The following is a 20,958-nucleotide window of genomic DNA, read 5'->3' as shown; positions in this document are numbered from 1 at the left end:
TTAGGGTTCATGGCAATGTTTCCCCAAAATATAATATAATCCATCCATCAGTTTTCTATACCGCTTATCCTACACAAGGTTGCGGGAAGCCTGGAGCCTATCCATATAATATAATATAATGTGACTGTTATTTTAGAATATTTATAGAACATTCAAAAAGGGATACTCAAACTTGTGAGTTGATATACAGTCATTTTAGTTTCATTATTCATATCCTTTTTATATAAGAACATAAGAACACTTGCCCTAAGGGTATGCAAGCTTTTGCTAAAATATATACACCGATCAGCCATAACATTAAAACCACCTGCCTAATATTGTGTAGTTCCCCCTTCTGCCACCAACACAGCTCTGACTCATCGAGGCATGGACTCCACAAGACCTCTGAAGGTATGCTGTGGTATCTGGCACCAAGACGTTAGCAGCAGATCCTTTAAGTCGTGTAAGTTGCGAAATGGGGCCTCCATAGATTGGACTTGTTTTCCAGCACATCCCACAGATGCTCGGTCGTATTGAGATCTGGGGAATTTGAAGGCCAAGTCAACACCTTGAACTCTCTGTCATGTTCCTCAAACCATTCCTGAACAATTTTTGCAGTGTGGCAGGGCACATTATCCTGCTGAAAGAGGCCACTGCAATTAGGGAATACTGCTTCCATGAAAGGGTGTATATGGTCTACAACAATGTTTAAGTAGGTGGTACGTGTCAAAGTAACATCTACATGAATGCCAGGGTCCAAGGTTTCCCAGCAGAACATTGCCCAGAGTATCACACTGCCTCCACCCACATGCCTTCTTCCCATAATGCATCCTGGTGCCATTGATTCCCCATGTAAGCGACACACACCTGGCTGTCCACATGATGTAAAAGAAAACATGATTCATCAGACCAGGCCACCTTCTTCCATTGCTCCATTGGTCCAGTTCTGATGCTCACATGCCCATTGTAGGTGCTTTCAGCGGTAGACAGGAGTCAGCACGGGCACTCTGACCGGTCTGCGGCTCCGCAGCCCCATACACAGCAAGCTGCAATACACTGTGTGTCCTGACACCTTTCTATCATAGCCAGCATTAACCTTTTGTGCTACAGTAGCTCTTCTGTGGGACTGGACCAGACAGACTAGCCTTCACTCCTCACACACATCAGTGAGACTTGGGCACCCATGACCGTGTCTCCGGTTCACTGTTTGTCCTTCCTTGGAACACTTTTGGTAGGAACTAACCACTGCATACCAGGAACACCCCACAAGACCTGCTGTTTTGGCGATGCTCTGACCCAGTCGTCTAGCCATCACAATTTGGCCCTTGTCAAAGTTGCTCAGATTCGTACACTTGCCCATTTTTCCTGCTTCCAACATATCAACTTTGAGAAGTGGCTATTCACTTGTTGCCTAAAATATCTTGACAGGTGCCACTGTAATGAGATAATCAATGTTATTCATTTCACCTGTCAGTGGTTTTAATGATATAGCTGATCAGACGGTGTGTGTGTGTGTGTGTGTGTATATATATATATATATATATATATATATATATATATATATATATATATATATATATATATATATATAAATCTTTTACTCGTCGTACATAAAGTATAATTGTCTGGTGAAGGTGTTGATGCTCTACACTCCAGCAGAGACAGTGAGACAGTGTAGATGAGATGAAATGAGCCGCCAATCCTGCAGAGGGCGCTGTTAGTAAAGTTACGTCATAACGCAAGCGGAAGTTGTCAAAACTCTACGGTGTTGGAGCATCGAACGTTCAAAACAGTGCATTATTTTGACGCTATGAGCCGTAAAAGAAATCACAGTCTGATTGAAACGGGGCAGCTGGCTGAGTCTCAGGCCGCGCTGATGGACAGCACAGGGCCCTCTGGCCGAGCGGAGGAGAGCTTCTGCGAGCTGGAGCTCGATGAGGAGCTGGTGTGTTCAGTCAGTGAGATCACCGAGCACCTCGGCAGGAACATCACCGTGGCGCTGGAGGAGGCCCTGTCCGAAATCCGCAAAGTAGTGAGCGCACGAACCAGGCTCCTGAAAATGGAGCTGAGGGAGAAGACAGATGAGATCGAGCTGCTCAGAGCCCGGCTGGAGTGTGTGGCCAGCGAACCGGCCAGGAAAGCCGACTTCCTCCAGGCGCCACAGAAGAGCAGCAGCACGGAGCCAAAGAAAGCCAAAGCGGCCGCTCCTGCTGTCAAAAAGGAGAACATCGACGCCATCTGCGACTATCTGATGAAGGACAAGAACTCTCGCGGAGGAGCTGAGGTGGAGAGCGAGCGGCAGCACCAGGCCTCACTCAGCCCCTGGACCGAGAGCGAGGACATCTTCAGCATGTTGCCCTCCGCCAGCAAGAGACTCTACGATTATGAGTGGATGTCTGGAGTGGAGCTCAACTCCACCTCTGACTATAAAGGTAAGGAGAGAGCAGCTGTGGACATGAGTCAGGAGTTAACACACGCCTCAGGTACAGCTAGGGCTGTTACGGTATGATATCCACACGGTGTGATAGCCTGGTCTTAAAGTATCGCGGTTTCACGGTTTTAGTCAGCATTAAAAACACAAGCTGAAAATTAAAGGATAAAATCCTTGTTCAAAAGTCTCTTTGTTTTATATATAAACATATATATAAAAACAGTTATGCATTTGGCAGCCGCCCTTAATCAGAGTGACTTCCATTCATCTCATTTATACGCCTGAGCAGTTGAGGGTTAAGGGCCTTGCTCAGGGGCCCAACATTGGCAGCTTGGTGGTGCTGGGGATTGAACTCACAACCTTCCGATCAGAAGTCCAACATCTTAACCACTGAGTGCGTGTGTATGTATGTATGTATGTATGTATGTAATATATATATATAATAATGTGTGTGTGTGTGTATATCAACATCTTAACCACTGAGCTATCTGTGTGTGTGTGTGTACATACACACACACACACACAAAATTCAATTCCATTTTATTTATATAGCGCTTTTAACAATGGACATTGTCACAAAGCAGCTTTACAGAAATCCGGATATAAAATTTAAATCAAAATTTAAAATTGATCCCTAAATACCAAGCCGGAGTTAACAGTGGTGCGGAAAAACTCCCTGAGATAACAAGAGGAACCAGACTCGAAAGGGAGGCCGTCCTCTTCCGGGTGACACCGGATAGTGTGGTTATAAATCATTTCTCTTCTATAACTGTATCATCAAATAGCGCTAACTGTGTTAACTGGAACTTGAGTTTGAGCATCAAGTGAGATAAGTGAGAGAGGCTGCAAGGAAAAGCAGCCCTCTGAGCCAACCAAGGAGAGAAACAACTGCATTTTAATCAGTATTTTGAAAACTGCAATGGTGATGTAACTGTCCAGTCATACACCATGACTAACCGTGACACCGTAACAACCCTAATTACAACACGCTGAACATGGTCATTAACTGAGGATGAGTCAAGTATTGATTAAGTAACACATCTGCTAAACCTGGTTTGTAACAGGAAAGTTGCAGCAGAGAAATAACCAGAGATTCAAGGATTCTTTGTCACATACATACATGTGATTTAGTGAAATGTTTTTCCTTAGTTTCACGTCCCACAGTGCAACAATGAACAGAACCAACAACGAACTACATATACGTACACATAATAAAAACAGAATATAATAAACTCTAGTAGACTGTATAATAAAAAAATTTTGCAGCCTATAGAGGAATGTAATGTATATAGAACGTTGTTGTTGTTCCTCTTTCGGCTGCTCCTGTTAGGGGTCACCACAGCGGATCATTGGTCGGCGTATTTGACAGTTTTTACCCCAGATGCCCTTCCTGACGCAACCCTCCCCAATTTTATTCAGGCTTGGGACCGGCACTGAGAGCGCACTGTAGCGTGCAACCCCAGTGGCTTGTCACCAAGCTGTTTGCGTGAGTTGTCCATGAGAGGTCTTCTGTGAGATGGACCCCAAGGTATTTGAAGCTGCTCACCCTCTCGACTGTAGCCCTGTTGATCATCAGGGGGCTGTAGTTCCTCACCTGCTTCTTCTCGTAATCAATAATCATCTCCTTAGTCTTGGTGACTTTCAGGGAGAGATTGTTATCATGAAACTATGTGGAGAGGATGTCCACTTCCTCTAAGAAGGCCTTCTCGTCGTTGTTAGTTGTGAGGCCTACCACCACAGTGTCATTGGTGAACTTCACCAACTTGTTGGAGTCACTGGTGTAGAGGGAGTACAGCAGAGGGGTGAGGGCGCAGCCCTGAGGGGCTCCAGTGCTGAGCGTGAGCGTGGAGGAGGTGTGGAGGGAGGAGCAGACATAGTCTCTGACCAGTTTTTCAAAGCACTTCGTCACTGTAGAAGTGAGTGCTACAGGACGGTAGTTATTCAGGGAGGCAGGATTGGTGGGGTGGGAGACAACACGCTGGTTGAGGGAGAGGTTAAAAATGGAGAGGTTAAAAATGGTGGTTAAGACTGGTGCTAGTTGGTAAGCACAGACTTTTAGCACACGTCCAGGGATTTTGTCCGGACCACATGTGTTTCTGCCCAGGAAATGATCGAAAAATTGATTTTCTGCAGGGAAATGATCAAATGGTGTTACTACTCTTGATTAAGTGTCCAGAATGCTATTCCTAGTGTACCAATACAGGTGTTGTTTTAATACATATTTTAAAGTCAGTTTGCTCAGAAAAGCACGCTTGTACTTTTAAATGTCTGATAAATGCTTAATTTGCAGCTCGAACTGTTTAGTACATTAATACCAGCTGCATATTATATATTTATATTGTTATTTGCACTGACCTGTAATTGTCATTGTTCTCTTGAATATCTGGCCTAAACCGCTAATATCGCTATCAGATTAAACATTTTGCATCCAATTTTGTGCTGTAGACACATTGTGTTTATTGACACGTCACAGATCATGAATCAATTAGGACTACAAACACCGAATATATTAGTAGTTGATTATTTGTGTGAATTACTCGACAAATAATCAATTAATCAGCTTAAATGTTGCAAATGAGAATGACTCTAACAAATATCATTTGGCATATTTGTTTATCTTTTTTTTTTTTTTCCTCAAGAAGGCAAAATAAAACAACTTCAGTAATATAGTGTGAGGACTGTGTGGGACAACTTAACATTTAACATCTATCCAAATTTCTCTTCTAGAGCATTCGGATGATTATTCACTCTTACGATAACAACACCACATTTAATTGCAAATAGGGAATTTGATAAGGAATTGTTTCAAATAAGAGCACAATAAGCTTGAAATTTGTGGATTTAAATGGATCTCTCTCTCTCTCTCTCTCTCTCTCTCTCTCTCTCTCTCTCTCTCTCTCTCTCTCTCTACCTCTCTACCTCTTTATCTAAGCAATACTAAATCACATCATTATTCTTAACAATCCAAGAATAAACAGGCTAAAAATTAAACTTTGCTGGCCTCATTAAACTATGAAATTGATACACACACATTAATCACTACATAGAAAAATCACTTCCCTTATAAGAAATGTAATATGATGGTATAACGTCAACCATTTAGAGTGTTTCGTTCAACAAGCAGGAGATTTCGGCTGCTTTCCTTGAATGCTCATGCTGCTGTGAAAGGTATCGTGCTTTGTGCAGACTGCATTGAGTGAAATGATCAGTGTTTTAGCTTTTCCTTTTTAAATTCTTTTTGTTGTCATTCAAAGTCAGCACTGCCGCTCACAGCGGCTTCACTATGATATTATATTCTACCCAGAAATAGAGGCCTATGCGCTCCAACATTTTTATTACTGGTTAAGTAAACGAATATAAAAATCCACGTCAGTAATTTTTTTATATCTGACATTATCGATTAATCAGACTAATCGTTGCAGCCATGGAATCAGCATCAGGTGTTGGCTGTCAGGTGTTACGCTGTCCTTTTACTGCACTTTATGTAGTTCTGTGATCTGCTGTATTGTATGTTATGTTGCACTGCAGCCCTGGAGACATGATATTTCATCCTGCTTTATATGTATATTTGGAACATGATATTGGCCTTTGCTGTATTAGTATTGCATAGGCTGTAATGTGCATATGACAGAGTATGTATATATATATATATATATATATATATATATATATATATATATATATATATATATATATATATTTATTTATTTGTGCACTGAGCATTCCATCTAATCTCAGACATTCTTGACGATTTGTGGATGTTTTGATAAATTATGTCATTTCAGGACTCAGAGGTGTCAATTCATGTGTGAAAATGATTCTTTATGCTCTCTGAACCATTCTTTCATTATTTTAACCCTGATGAATCTTGGCAGTGTCATCCTGGAATATGACCATGATACGTCTTTCTACATGGTTATTAAAGAACTAAAAAGCTACACACTTCATCTTTTAAGATTAAAAGAACTGTCGCCAAACATATGACATGCTAGAAACATTATAATCACTCTAATAATGATCCATCAAGGCTTGAACAGTATATTTTAATATCTTCCACAGCACTTCGTGTTACAGTAGTGTGCAGGTGTACTGTGTAGTTAGTATGCATGAGACGATATACTAAAGCCATGATACGAGACATATGCCGATACAGGCTTCACACGGCGATACTGACACATGACAGTAGTGACACAAATAAAATATTACATTTTAATACATATATTTTGAAATGACAACAAATCAAACCACTGCAATATCAATACATTGTGTTGTAAGAAAAGTAGATCAGGATTTATAATATAAAGTGTAATTTCCCTTTATTATTTACATGTTATTTTAATCTTTTTCACTGTCATAAATGTATTTCATGGCGACGTTATTAATATGGAAGGATTGTTTGATGGTAGATTGTGCCTAACTGGCGTCATCACCACTACTACTTCTGTCTGACATCCGTCTGAAATGTACAAGCGTGTCACACTTACTGATGTAATAGTACAGATGAGAAAAACAATCGTGATTTTATTTTGTATATTTTCTCATCTCTCCAAAATTATTTTCTGGTTACGCCACTGCCAGAACACAACATGCTTCTGCATCGTTTTAGGTGTGAGTGTGATTTACATCAACCACAGCACACAGGTGTTGATTTTAACCTGGATCTCACACCGTGGTCAAGCCAGCTGCGATAGAAACCAGAGTGCACATATATACAGCGTTTGTTTTTTTTTTTTTTGTTTGTTTTTACAGTAACTACCTTCGGATGACTATACTTACACTGCCCGGCCAAAAAAAAAAGTAACACACATTAATATATCATTGAACCACCTTTAGCTTTGATTATGGTGCACATTCGCTATGCCACTCTTTCAAAAACTTCATACAATGTCACAACATTTATTTCATTCATTCAGAGTTGCATGAATTTTTTTGCCAAGATCTTGTACTGACGATGGGAGAGTCGAACCACTCCATAAAGTCTTTTCCAGCACATCCCAAAGACAGCACATCCCAAATGGGGTTAAGGTCAGGACTCTGTGGTGGCCAAGTCATGTGTGAAAATGATTCCTCATGCTTCCTGAACCATTCTCTCACAATCTGAGCCCTGATTTTATGCCCATGCCATCAGGGAAGAAAAAATCCATTGATGTGATAACCTGGTCATTCAGTACGTTTAGGTAGTCAGCTGACTTCATTTTATTGCCCCATAACATTGCTGAGCCTAGACCTGTCCAACTGAAGCAACCCCAGATCATAACACTGCCTCCAGAGGCTTGTACAGTGGCCACTATGCATGATAGATGCATCACTTCATGTGCTTCCCTTCTTACCCTGACACACCCATCACTAAGGAATAGGGTAAATCTGGACCCATCAAACCACATGACCTTTTTCCATTGCTCCAGAGTCCAATCTTTATGCTCCCTAGCAAATTGAAGCCTTTTCTCCTGATTAGTCTCACTATCAAGTGGTTTTTTTATGGCCACCCAATGCTTAGTACCAATCCTGTGAGTTCTCATCACATTGTGACTGTGGAAATGCTCTTAATTTCACTATTAAACTTAACCGTGAGGTCTACTGTCTATTTTTTACGATTTGACTTCACCAAGCATTTAAGTGATCTCTGATCATGGTCAGTCAGGATCTTTTTCCAACCAAATTTTTTCCATGAAGTTGATGGTTCACCACTATCCTTCCAGGTGTCAATAATGCATCGGACAGTTCTTAACCCAATTCCAGTTATTTCAGCAATCTCCTTAGTTGTTTTCTTTGCTTGGTGCAGGCCACTAATTTGACCCTTCTGAAACACAGTAACATCTCTTCCATGAGCGTGGGATACGTCTTCCAACAAGGTTGCTAAAGAAATGAGAAGCTACTATCCGCATCAGTTAGGGTTAAAAGAATTGTTATCAGCTGAAACACATTAATCACTATAGTAATTATCCAATCAACAGCTCTTAAGTATTTACTGATTTAAATCCAAATGGTGACTTTTTTTTTTTTTTTTTGCAGTGTATGTACGTGCTGTAAATTCTGAATAGTGTGAAAAAGTTGAGCAGTAGTGTACAATGGGTTGTTTCAGTATAATTTTTTTCCAAGTTCGTGTGGAACGAATGAAGGCTGTGAGGCTGGTGTTTGACACACACGTGCCATAACGCTTCCTTCTGATTAGCATAACTTTTTGGACTATTAATTAAGCATGCTTCAAGGCAGTTAGGTTTCTATTCGCAAACGTTCTGCTCTGTATGCTACTACCTCTGCTGCTGCCTCCTAGTGTGTAAGAAGAGGTAGACCTTATAGTGAATATTAAATTATTATTACCGCGGTACACCTCAGAAAAGCAAAATTCGTCTTATTTTGTATCGCAGTATTCGGGAGAGCAAAATTCTCTCATGCCTAGTAGTTATGTATTTTCGAACGTGTTTAGAACTAGAGATTTTGCTTGTATTAGTGTAGCTTTTTAATAACAGTAGAACCTTTATTTTTCCCGCACATCCTGAGGACTTCTGAATTGTACGTTGGGATAAAGTGTGTTAATTTCCTCAGACACTAATCATTCCTCGTGCTGTTGCTTGATCAGGTGAATCGGAGTCCAAGTGTGAGAATGCTATAGCTGCAAGAGCGACAGCTGAAGAAGAGTCTGAAGAAGGGAGAGGGATGGGGCCGGTCTCGGATGATTCCTCTGCTCCGTTTGCTCTGGATGCTCACGGCTCGCCAGAGGACGAGAACAGCAGCCCAGTGGAGGACAGCATTGACCGATTAGATCCAGGTTAGTGTTCTACAGGGAGCTGGCATTTCAGTTACGGCGTAGACTTGAAACTTTTACAAACAATATAAGTTTTACTAACAACATAACACGGCTCTGTTCCCAGCACTGGAGACAGTGTAGAGCAGGTCTGCAGACTAAATTCTATTGTGTATGTAAAGGGCAAACTCAAGATGTGTGAAATTATGGGAAATGAAGGTGGACACAATTCTACATTGTAAATTGTTCTCAAGATCTTTCTGAAAGACCATTTATTCAAATATTCATATTTGTAACACAATCAGGATAGAATAAATCGCTCAGTCTGATTGAAATTTGTATTCTGGTGAATCAGTAGAATTGAATAATGTAAATCTATGAATTATTCCTCATCAGGGTTGGCAGGTCTGCGTTTGTTTGCCTTCTGCATCCAGAGAATCAGAATCGAATCATGCTGATTGTTTATTTGTCTTTTAGATATTCTGGATTTTTTTCTTTTTCTCCTCCCCCCCACTTGCACATTCGTAACCTTTGTGCCATTTGCAGTAGCTAGTCTGCATAAAGATTAATACAGTAGTGGCCAAATGTTTGTGGACACCTGACCATCACACCCAAACTGTTGCCACAAAGTGGGAAGCACACAATTGTATAGAATGTCTTTGTGTGCTGTAGCTTTACAATTTCCTGTCACTGGAACTAAGGGGCCCAAACCTGTTCCAGCATGTCAAACAAGGTCCATGAAGACATGGCTTGCCAGGTTTGGAGTGGAAGAACTCGAGTGGCCTGTACAGAGCCCTGACTTCAACCCCACTGAACACCTTTGGGATGATCTGGAACGCCGACTGCACCCCAGACCTCCTCACCAACATCACTGCCTGACCTCATTAATGCTCTACTGGCTGAATGAACAAATCCCCACAGCCACGCTCCAAAATCTAAAGCTTTTCCAGGAGAGTGGAGGTTTTTTTATAACAGCAAAGAGGGACTAAATCTGGAATGGGATGTTCAACAAGCACATATGAATGTTATGGTCAGGTGTCCACAAACTTTTGGCCATTAAGTATAGAATTAGGTATACATCCATAATATGCTATTGCTGATTTTTTTTTTTAATGGCTTGTTGGATTATGAAGAAAATAGTTTTAAATTAGAGCGGGATGCGTGATATTGTATCAGAAACAGAAAACAGCAGGAGTATTAGTATGTTAAGCTAACTTCATACTTCTGTTCGTTACTTTGGTCAGGAGCTCAAGCAGCATTGTGTCTGATACGTGCTCTACTTAATCCTACACTACCATAACATTCTCCCGAACCATCTTTTTTTCTTCCTCAGACCAGCACTTCTCTGCCCCTACCTTCATCTGCCCCTTCTGTGGAACCCTCTGCCCAGACTCGTCGTTCCTGGAGGAGCACATGAAGCTGATGCACCGAGATGAGAGCGCTCAGGCTGCTCAGTCTGGCTCGTCTTCCAGCGGTGGGCAGGGCAGCGAGGGAGAGGTGTGGCGGAAGGCAAGCTCTAGTGACTCCCAAGCTCGTGAGAAGAAGGTGGAAGGTGGCTACGAGTGCGGAGACTGCGGCCGCCGCTTCAACTACCTGGGCAACCTGCGGCAGCATCGGCGCATCCACACAGGCGAAAAGCCGTTTGTGTGCTCTGAATGTGGTGAGAGATTCCGGCACGCCGCTCGCCTCAAGAGCCACCGGCTCAGCCACAGCGGCGCGCAGAGCCCCTTCCCATGCCCGCAGTGTGGTAAGGGCTTCCCCGTGCTCTCCGGTCTTAAACGACATCAGCGTGTGCATACAGGCGAAAGCCCCTACGCGTGCCCCCAGTGCGGTCGGCGTTTCAAAGAGCTCGGCAACCTGTACACACACATGCGCATTCACAGTGGCGCCACACCCTATACATGCTACCAGTGTGGTCGAAGCTTCCGACATTTAGGGACTTACAAAAGCCATCGCTGCACCCCCATTACACAGGTACCCAGTGCACACGGTCCAGCGTGGCCTCAAGAGGACAAAGTCCAAACTGGATAAATAGAATTCTGCTAGCTTTGTTAAGTAAGGCACTGTAGTGCTACGTTTCTTCTTCAGCAGATGTTTGAGGAATGTCTAACCTCAGTTGCGAGGATGCTAAATGCTAAATGTTATGGACAGAGATAGGACACTTAAAAAAGGAAAGAAAGACGTGGCCCATTTCTGCAATCTCATTTCGGGTTCAGGTATGCTGAAACCTTCAGTAGGACAGATAATATAAAGAATCTGATTAGATCAGGTCCTAAATCGGATGTTAATGTAGAGCAGATGGGTTTGATGTGAAGGAGGAGACAACTTGAAGTGAGGAGAAATTAGCACATGCTGCTTTAACCCAGGTTTGTTTAGGAAAAAAGACATACAGCATTAAAATATTCTCACATTTAATATGGACTGTGTTTCCAAAACAGTGAGCATGCATGTTGATTTGTGAGAGTAATAGTACTACACAGCTGTTGAAAATCTTTTTAAAATGTTTTTTTTTTTTTTTTTTTTTTTTTTTTTTTTTTTTTTTTTTTTTTTTTTTTTTGTAAGAGCAGTTATTTTAGTTCACAACAAGCTTCGGTTTTGCAATCAGCCTGAGTTTATATGCATCTGAGCCTTTTGTGTTTTAGATATCCTTGTGGTAAGAGCAATGCTGCTGTTGCCCTCTGGATGATGTGTTACTGTATCGACTGCTTCAGTAGTTGTATAGGGAATATCCTGAACTTTTCTATTTGTGTTCTAGTTTACTACTTTATCATGTAATTGACACTATTAACACACTGTTTATTTGGATTTATTTAAGTATGTCCACTCTTTTAATATCTAAGCAAAGTCTATAATGTGCAAAAACTACGGAACGCAAAACAAAAACATTCTTTTTCAGAAATATAAAGACTGTTGTGTAGGTATTTTACATGGTAAGATGAAAGTCAGAGATTAAGTTGTGATGTCAGTTGCATCATAGGACTTTTATTGAAAATTATACCCAGTGTAAAAAAAAAAAAAAAAATTGTATGACTGTTAGATAAGGTGATACAAACTGTCCGTGATCAAATACCATTGGACTGGTCTTTACCAGTTACTGCCAACGTAGTTGTACCCCTAATTAATAAACATTATATGATCTGAAACATGAATCCTCTATTACTTCATAAATTTGAACATTAGCTTGGCCAAGTGCTGAAGTAACTCTAAAAAGCTGGAGAGATCCACAGCTCAAATAGGAGCAGCTGTTTGCAGGACAGCCATAGCCTGAACACTCCACAAAGCTGGCCTTTAAGCATGAGTGGCAAGCCATATGAAATCTCTTTAAGAGTTTGCCAAAAATCATGTTGGATTCTCAGCAAACATGGAACAAAAATTGAAGTTTTTGTCCTTTGGCAAAAATTGCTACGTTTGGAAGAAACCCAACACTGCTCATCAACCTGAGAACACCATCCCCACAGTGAAGCATGGTGGTAGTAGCATCATGTTGAGCGTAACCCTTGGCCTCTTGGTTGCTTCTAAATAATGCCTTCCTTACCCAGTGTCACTGCTGGGACCTTAAGGAAGGCCCTTAACCATCAACTGCTCAAATATATAAATGAGCTGAATGTAAGTCGCTCTGGATAAGGACGTCTGGTGAATGCCATAAATATAATGTAAATGCAATTGATCCAAACAGGGTCAAGGTCACAGTAAGGTAAATGTCTGTAATAGTGTTTCTTCAATAGCTTGCTTCCTGTTTATCATACAAAGATGTTACACGTTCACGTTCAGGAACTCAACGCCCATCTTTGTCCTCTGACAAACTCCAGGGCCTTGCAGGAACACATGATTTATCACACTGACTCTGTTTAACTAAATATGTGACTTCTAGTTGAGCCAGAACTACGTAATGGGTTTTACAGCTATGGGGTGAATACTTATGCAACCATGATTTTTATTTGTAAATACTTTTGCAAACTATATTGTTTTTACCCCTTCAACATTATAGGCTATTTATTTTGTTGATTCATGACAGCTCCTAGGTCTCTTAGGCCTTATGATCAGTCAGTCCTGGCTGTTCCACGGTCTCGGCTGAGGTTAAAGAGTGCCTGTGCCTTCGCAGTCGCTGTGCCAAAGCTGAAGAATATATCAGGAGGGCCTCCATTTACCATTTTCAAATCAAAACTAAAAACATATCTTTTCATTCTTGCATTTTGAATTTTTCCTATTTATTTATTTTTCATTTTTGTTACTATTATTATTACTATTTCATTTCTTAGCATTATTCTTTATTTATTGTGCCCTCTCTGTGTTTTTAGTCTCAGTTTATTCTTGTGTATGTACAACACTTTGGGCAACTACTGTTGTTTTAAACATGCTTTATAAATAAAACTTACTTACTATATAATCCTGATCAAATCCATTGCAATTCCAGGTTGTAATGCTACAAAATGTGGAAAGGTTCAAGGGGTGTGAATACTTATGCACATGAGCATAGTAAGACCCATTTTGATGGTGTGCTCCAATCGGAAAAACAGAATCAATAAATGATTCCTTATTTAGCAGACATCTAAAGGAGTTTAGGAATAATGCATTGCAGTGACTCTGGCTCAGATAGTGAATGTTGTTCTTCATATCTATTCCCTCGTGTTTATTTCCCTCTCATACAGAGTGGCTCTATAACAAACAGGGCAAACAGGACTGGAATTTGGATAATACATTTAGAACAATGTTCCTGATATGGCTGCAATCGTGTGGAGAAAAATGCAAATCCAGATTAATGATTTCTCACCAAGACACGTACCGACACGTGCATGCTGAGGGTGGTGATGTGAAGAGTATTGACAGTGTGAATGTGTTTCTGTCCTCTGCTGTAGCAACCACTGAAGTGATGAAAAACAGGAGCTCAATATGGAATGTATCAGGATGGATTAAAAAAAAAAAGAGAGAGCAAGAGTATAAAGACTTTAAGAGAGAATGCAGATAAATCTAATGTTGCTATAAAAACTATAATAACCATGTCTATTTCTAGATAAACACAACCCCTTTCGTTTCTTGTTTCTTTAGTGTTTTTGGTCTCTTTAGTGTTTTCTTTAGTAACATCTTTATTTAATATATATATATATATAACAGATATAGAGGCTGGTTGGTTTGCATTAATCCAAACAAAAACCGTCTAATTGTCAACAATGTGGAATAATTATAAAGAAAAAAACACTAAAACCAAAATTATGAAGCCTGTGGTCTTCAGGCACAAGTGCTGCCAGGTGATTGTGGTGGTGTGTGAACAAACAGCACAGTGGAAAGGAATGCAATCAACCTGTTGTAGTGATGTGAACATTAAATATGGAAAAATATGCCTCTTCAGTTCTCCTCTTCCCATCATTCTCTGTCTCTCTTCCAAATAAACAGTGTGTCTGTCATCTGCTGGATGTTAATGCGTCACATTCACTCATTAGACAAGCGATTGTATACCATTTGTGATATAAAATGGTGACTAAATATCAGTGGACCTTCACCTGATTACACCATTTTCTGTGGTCTCTCTCAAGATTTACTCAAGAAAGCAGCACGTCTTTTGCATTTCTCTTTCTAATGACCTTTCTCCTTTAATGGAGGGAGACCTGACAAAGCAAAAATGCAGATTAAATATATTCAACACAAAGACCTCTTCTATATATTCTCTATAATCTTATAGGCCTATGTACTGTATAAGTGTAACGTTCCTAACTTCATAAAGAGTTTGGCACTTAAGACCAAAGTTCTACTCCAAAGGGCTCTGGTTTCCTCTCAGGAGGTTAAGATGTTTAAGATACATGGTCAGAATGTAAACTCACCAGCCACTTTAATAGGAACACCTGGACCCCTGGTCATTCATTCAGTTATCAAATCAGCCAATCATGTGGCAGCATCGTGATGCATAAAATCATGCAGATACAGGTTTACAGCAAACATCAGATGGGCTGTTTTGAGTCTTTCAGAAACTGTGGATCTCCTTGGATTTTCACAAACAGCTGTCTCTAGAGCACAGCATAGTGCAAAAAAACGAACAAAAAACATCCAGTGCTTGATCGGATTGAGATCTGGGGAATTTGGAGGCCAAGTCAGCCCCTTGAACTCTTTGTCATATTCCTCAAACCATTCCTGAACAAATTTTGCAGCGCGGCAGGGCGCATTATCCTGCTGAAAGAGGCCATTGCCATTAGGGAATACCGTTGCCATGAAAGGGTTTACTTGGTCTCCAACAATGTTTCGGTAGGTGGTATGTGTAAAAGTAACATCCACATGAATGCTGGGACCTAAGGTTTCCCAGCAGCACATTGCCCAGAGCATCACACTGCCTCTGCTGGCTTGCCTTCTTCCCATAATGCATCCTGGTGCCATCTCTTCTGCAGGTAAACAACGCACACACATCCGGCCATCCACATGATCTCACGTGCCCATTGTAGGTGCTTTCAGCGGTAGACAGGAGTCAGCACGGGCACTCTGACCACAGCCCCATACACAGCAAGCTGCAATACACTGTGTGTCCTGACACCTTTCTATCATAGCCAGCATTAACTTTTTCAGGGGATAGCCTTCGCTCCCCACACACATCAGTAAGTTTTGGGCATCCATGACCGTGTCACCGGTTCACCAGTTGTCCTTATTTGAACTACTTTTGGTAGGTACTAACCACCACATACCGGGAACACCCCACAAGACCTGCCATTTTGATGATGCACTGACCCAGTCTAGCCATGACAATTTGGCCCTTGTCAGAGTTGCTCAGATGCTTGAATCAGCTTCAAGATCTGAGTGTTCACTTGCTGTCTAATATATCCCACCCCTTGACAGATGCCATTGTAATGAGATAATCAATGTTATTCACTTCACCTGTCAATGGTTTTAAATTGATCAGCGTAAAGGGGGATCTCAAACCTTGTTAGGAAGTACAAGAAGAGACTCTCTATTATTAATAGTGCTGCTATTATCTGCAGAGGAGGCTTCAGAAATATTAACTGAAATGGTACCAATACTTCAGAAATAAGAAAAGCCTTTTTATGTTTGAAAAATATTGTGTTAAAATCCAACTGCAGCATCTCAGATACTTCAGTTCAAAATGTCACTCATTGCATATGTTACTCAGTTTTTATATTGATTTTTAGCTCATGTCCTTGAAGGTTGCCTGTTATATGTACACACATCATAAAATGCACAGCAGTTTCATGGGTTTTTTGAGGCAGAAGTATGGTATCATTAACATAATCTATGGTTTTAGGTTATGAAAGGTACATTTCAGCCTGGCCTTCTCATCGCTATTACAAACCTTATTAAGTACAAAATAATTAAAGGCAGGCTTTCAGATGCACTGTATAATCATTTTTGTTAAATTAACTCCTACTGAGTTCATTGTGAGAAACCTGTCTTCAAATGAACTGTTATGTTGAATGAACTGTTGTTGTAGCTGACAGTATAGCAGAGTCAGTGATCTTCTGACAATACAGAGGTCCAATACTTTATTCACTGCAAACTAAACTCTCCATTACAGGAGCTGTCATATCACTGAGCAGAATGTGTATATAGGGTTAGCCACAGCCACAGTGGGCTATCAGAACATATCATTTGATGCCTGGGACATTAATTAAAGGTCCCTTCACCTGCAGCTCGGTTCTTGCCGAGAACAGATGGGCTCCCACTGGGAGAGGAATCAGTCTCGTAAGACAGGGTTTGCAATGGCTCCAGCAGGAGTGCTAATATAAATTCGGTCCAGTCAAGTATGAGCATAGTCACAGAATTATACACTAGTTAATCATAGCAGCGTTTCTGAGCTTGCTGTTGGTATTAGTTTTACCCCTGATGTGGAAAGGGCTTGTTCAAACATACTCAGCGCGTGAACGCAGGAGGTGCCGTGCTCCCACCTTAGAATGAGCAGATGCTTCATCACTTTCACACCCACTGCTCATCTTCACACACTGTTACCCTGGCAACTGTTTCCTTTAAATGACATTGTAATGCAGACCAAGGAAACGTTGAAGACTGGAAGAACGGAAAGGTCATATATAAATGTAGAAACATGTTCAGACATGTTGGGTGTGATTATTTGCACACATGGAGAGAAAAAGTCCCAGGCAGATAACACAAACTTGACCATAATTCATAATGCGTTGTAGTTCCTATACAGGGCTGTATCTGGAATCAGTGTATTTCCAGAGTTAGGCTCCAATTCAGTGGTACGAGTGTGCCATTAATCTAATATGCTCATTATGTAAATTAACTGGGACATAGAATATACACTCACCATCCACTTTAATAGGAACACTTGTATACCTGCTCGTTTATGCAGTTATCCAATGTGGTGACAGCACAATGCATAAAATCATGCAGATACAAGTCAAGAGCTTCAGTTAATGTTCACATAAAACATCAGAATGGGAATTTTCAGATACTATTATTTCAGTATTTCAGCTACTGCTGATCTCCTGGGATTTTCACACACAACTGTGTCGAGTTTACACAGAATGTATCTGCAGGATTTTATACATTGTGCTGCTGCCACATGATTGGCTGATTAGATAACTGCATAAATGAGCAGTTGTGCAGGCGTTCCTATTAAAGTGGACAGTGAGTGTATATTACCCAACAGTCTTTTAATTTATACAGAAATTTAGCTTTTTCAGAATTGTGCACTTATCTACATAGTATGGATCTTCAGGAAAATATAAATTAGAATTTTTTTTAATAACCATGTGATGAAGGGCTATTGTGTTAAAGGCACAGTCATTAATAATTATTGGTTTACTGGATGTATAGGTGATTTCATAGATACTTGAAATGTTGAAATACTTGAAATTGTTGACTTTTTCTTTGTTAAAAAGATAAAGCTGTGTATACTGTGGTGCATTGTAGTATTTTCCCACCATACTCCCTTAAACACTATTTATTAATAATAAATCTGTTTATATTTTGCCAAGAAGATCTGTTAGGAAGATAGCAGTCCTTAGTGCTTGAATAAAATTAAAGGACAATAAAACTTCATGGTACTCTAAAAGGATTGCTATCTAAGAAATGAAAGATTGTGACTTAAATAGCCCTCTTTCAGTTAGTATGAGTTGTTTTGGGTTGTATGTGCAGACAGAAGGTAGAGAGAGAATAGAATAGAAGAATAGCAGTGCTTCTGAATGGTGTAGACTGACTAGAGTATATCAGTACTGGACAGCTGGTCTGTTCTTATCTGCAAGCTGAAATAGAATGACTTAACCATGAAGTGGCGTGCAGCAGTGACCATGCTTTGAGCTGATAAATAAGCCTTAGCTACGGTGTGTGTGTGTGTGTGTGTGTGTGTGTGCAGCCTGATTGCTGATGACACAGCAGCACATTTTAAATCTCTTTATAAATATACAGTGAAGGAAAATATGTATTCAGACACTTTTTTTTGTTTGCACTATATGGACAAAACTATGTAGATACCTGACCATCACACCCATATGTGCTTGTCGAAAATTCCATTCAAGATTTAGTCTCTCCTTTGCTGTTTTTATAATCTCCACTCTCTTGGGAAGGCTTTCCACTAGATTTTGGAGCGTGGCTGTGGGGATCTGTTCATTCAGCCATAAGAGCATTAGTGAGATCAGGCACTGATGTTGGGTGAGGAGGTCTGGGGTGGAGTCCATGTTCTAGTTCATCTCAAAGGTGTTCAGTGGGGTTGAGGTCAGGGCTCTGTGCAGGTAACTCAAGTTCTTAAAACTCTTAATTGACCTCACTTTGGGTAAAGGGGCACTGTCATGCTGAAACAGGTTTGGACTTCTTAGTTCCAGTGACAGGAAATTATAATGCTACTGCATACAAAGACATCCTATACAAATGTGTGCTTCCAGCTTTGTGGCACCAGTTTGGGGAAGAACTTCATATGTGTGTGATGATCAGGTGTCCACAAACTTTTGGCCATATAGTGAACTTCCAGCATTGTAGTTCAATTTCGGCCAATCGTCAATTCCTCAAAGTGATGAGGGACCATCTGATGGACTCACAATTTCAAAATTCTCCATAAATTAAGTCAGGAGATGGGCTAGGCCATGCAAGCACCATGGGAAGTTCAAAGTTTAGCTGTTTTTTTTTTAGCAAAACCCTGATTGGTACTTTTCCCAGACCATTTCCCCAGACTTGTTTTGATAGCCCCTTGCTGTTTCTTTAGTTATGTTCTCTGACAAACTCTGGGGTCTTCCAGGAACATGTGCATTTATATTAAGATCATGCGCCACCTTAACTGCACACAGGTAGACTCCATTTAACTAATTACAGTCAGGTCCATAAGTATGTGTACAGTGACACAATTTTCATAATTTTGCCTCTGTACACCACCACAATGGATTTGAAATGAAGCAATCAAGATGTGATTGAAGTGTAGACTTTCAGCTTTAATTCAAGGGGTTAAACAAAAATATTGCATTAACAGTTTAGGAATTACAGCCATTTTTACAGATTCCCTCCATTTTCACAGGCTCAAAAGTAATTGGACAAGTGACTGCTAAGCAGTTTCATGGCCAGATGTGGCCTATTTCCTCACTGTTTCATGGCAAATTAAGGAGATAAAAGTTCTAGAGTTGATTCCAAGCATTGAATTTGCATTTGGTAGCTGTTCAAGGGAACTCTCAATATGTGGTCCAAAGAGGTGTCGATGCAAGTGAAGGAGACCATCAGTAGGCTGAAAAAAAAACAGACCTATCAGAAAGATAGCAGAAACTTTAGGAATGGCCAAATCAACAATTTGGTACACTCATAAAAAGAAAGAATGTGCTGGCAAACTCAGCAACACCAAAATGCCTCGAAGACCAGGCAGGATAGCTAAAGTGGATGATTGCAGAATTCTTTCCTTGGTGAAGAAAAACCACTTCTAAACAACATCTAGCCAAGTCATGAACACTCTGGAGGAGGTAAGCATATCATTGTCAAAGTCTACAATCAAGAGACACCTTCATGAATTTAAATATATGGTTTACCTCAAGATGCAAACCACTGGTAACACTGAAGAACAAAAAGGCCAGATTAGACTTTGCTAATAAATAAATAAATTAATTAAAAAAAAAAAAAACCTGACCAGTTCTGATGCAAGATTAACTTGTACCAGAAAAATAGGAAGAGAAGAGTATGGAGAAGGAAAGGAAGGGCTCATGATCCAAACCATACTACATCATCTTTCAAACATGTGGAGGCAGTGTTATGGCATGGGCATGTTTGGCTGCCAATGGAACTGGGTGACTGGTGTTTACTGATGATGTGACTGCTGATAGAAGTAGCAGAATGAATTCTGAAGTGTATAAAGCTATACTTTCTGCTCACTTTCAGTAAAATTCTGCAAAACTGATAGGACAGCGCTTCACAGTATAGATAGATAAAGACCCAAAACGTACCGCGAATGCAACCCAAGAGCTTCTTAAGACAAAGAAAAGTCAGTCACCTGACCTCAACCCAGTTGAGCATGTTTTTCAATTTCATTTCAAAGAGAAAACTGAAGGCAGAAAGAAACACAAACAAGCAGCAACTAAAGGCAGCTGCAGTAAAGGCCTGGCAAAGCATCTCAAGGGAGGAAACTCAGCATTTGGTGATGTCCACGGGTTCTGGACTTCAGGCAGTCATTGACTGCAAAGGATTTGCATCCAAGTATTAAAAATAATCCTTATATTTATGTTTGTCCAATTACTTTTGAGCTTTTGAAAATGGAGGGACTTTGTAAAAAATGGCTGTTAAGTCCTTGAATTAAAGCTGAAAGTCTACACTTCAATCGCATCTTGATTACTTCATTTCAAATCCATTGTGGTGGTGTACAGAGGCAAAATTACAAAAA

At 40.5% G+C, this 20,958-nt stretch overlaps 1 protein-coding gene across 1 annotated transcript; it reads left to right on the top strand.

Moving 5' to 3' along the window:
• The first annotated feature begins 1,684 nt into the window (after positions 1–1,684).
• Positions 1,685–12,298, top strand: znf16l (zinc finger protein 16 like). The gene is made up of 3 exons (XM_026935805.3): positions 1,685–2,411; positions 8,991–9,179; positions 10,489–12,298. The coding sequence occupies exons 1-3, from the start codon at positions 1,790–1,792 to the stop codon at positions 11,184–11,186; spliced, it is 1,509 nt and encodes a 502-aa protein (XP_026791606.1). The 5' UTR covers positions 1,685–1,789; the 3' UTR covers positions 11,187–12,298.
• Positions 12,299–20,958: the final 8,660 nt, after the last annotated feature.

Source organism: Pangasianodon hypophthalmus, chromosome 4 (assembly GCF_027358585.1).
Source record: "Pangasianodon hypophthalmus isolate fPanHyp1 chromosome 4, fPanHyp1.pri, whole genome shotgun sequence".
Lineage (NCBI taxonomy): Eukaryota > Metazoa > Chordata > Actinopteri > Siluriformes > Pangasiidae > Pangasianodon > Pangasianodon hypophthalmus.
This window is presented reverse-complemented; position numbering and strand designations above follow the sequence as displayed.

Excerpts from the sequence above, each read along its gene's own strand:
- znf16l (XM_026935805.3), top strand. The coding sequence starts at position 1,790 with ATGAGCCGTAAAAGAAATCACAGTCTGATTGAAACGGGGCAGCTGGCT. Across the intron at positions 2,412-8,990 it reads CTCCACCTCTGACTATAAAG|GTGAATCGGAGTCCAAGTGT; the intron begins GTAAGGAGAGAG and ends TTGCTTGATCAG. Across the intron at positions 9,180-10,488 it reads CATTGACCGATTAGATCCAG|ACCAGCACTTCTCTGCCCCT; the intron begins GTTAGTGTTCTA and ends TTTCTTCCTCAG.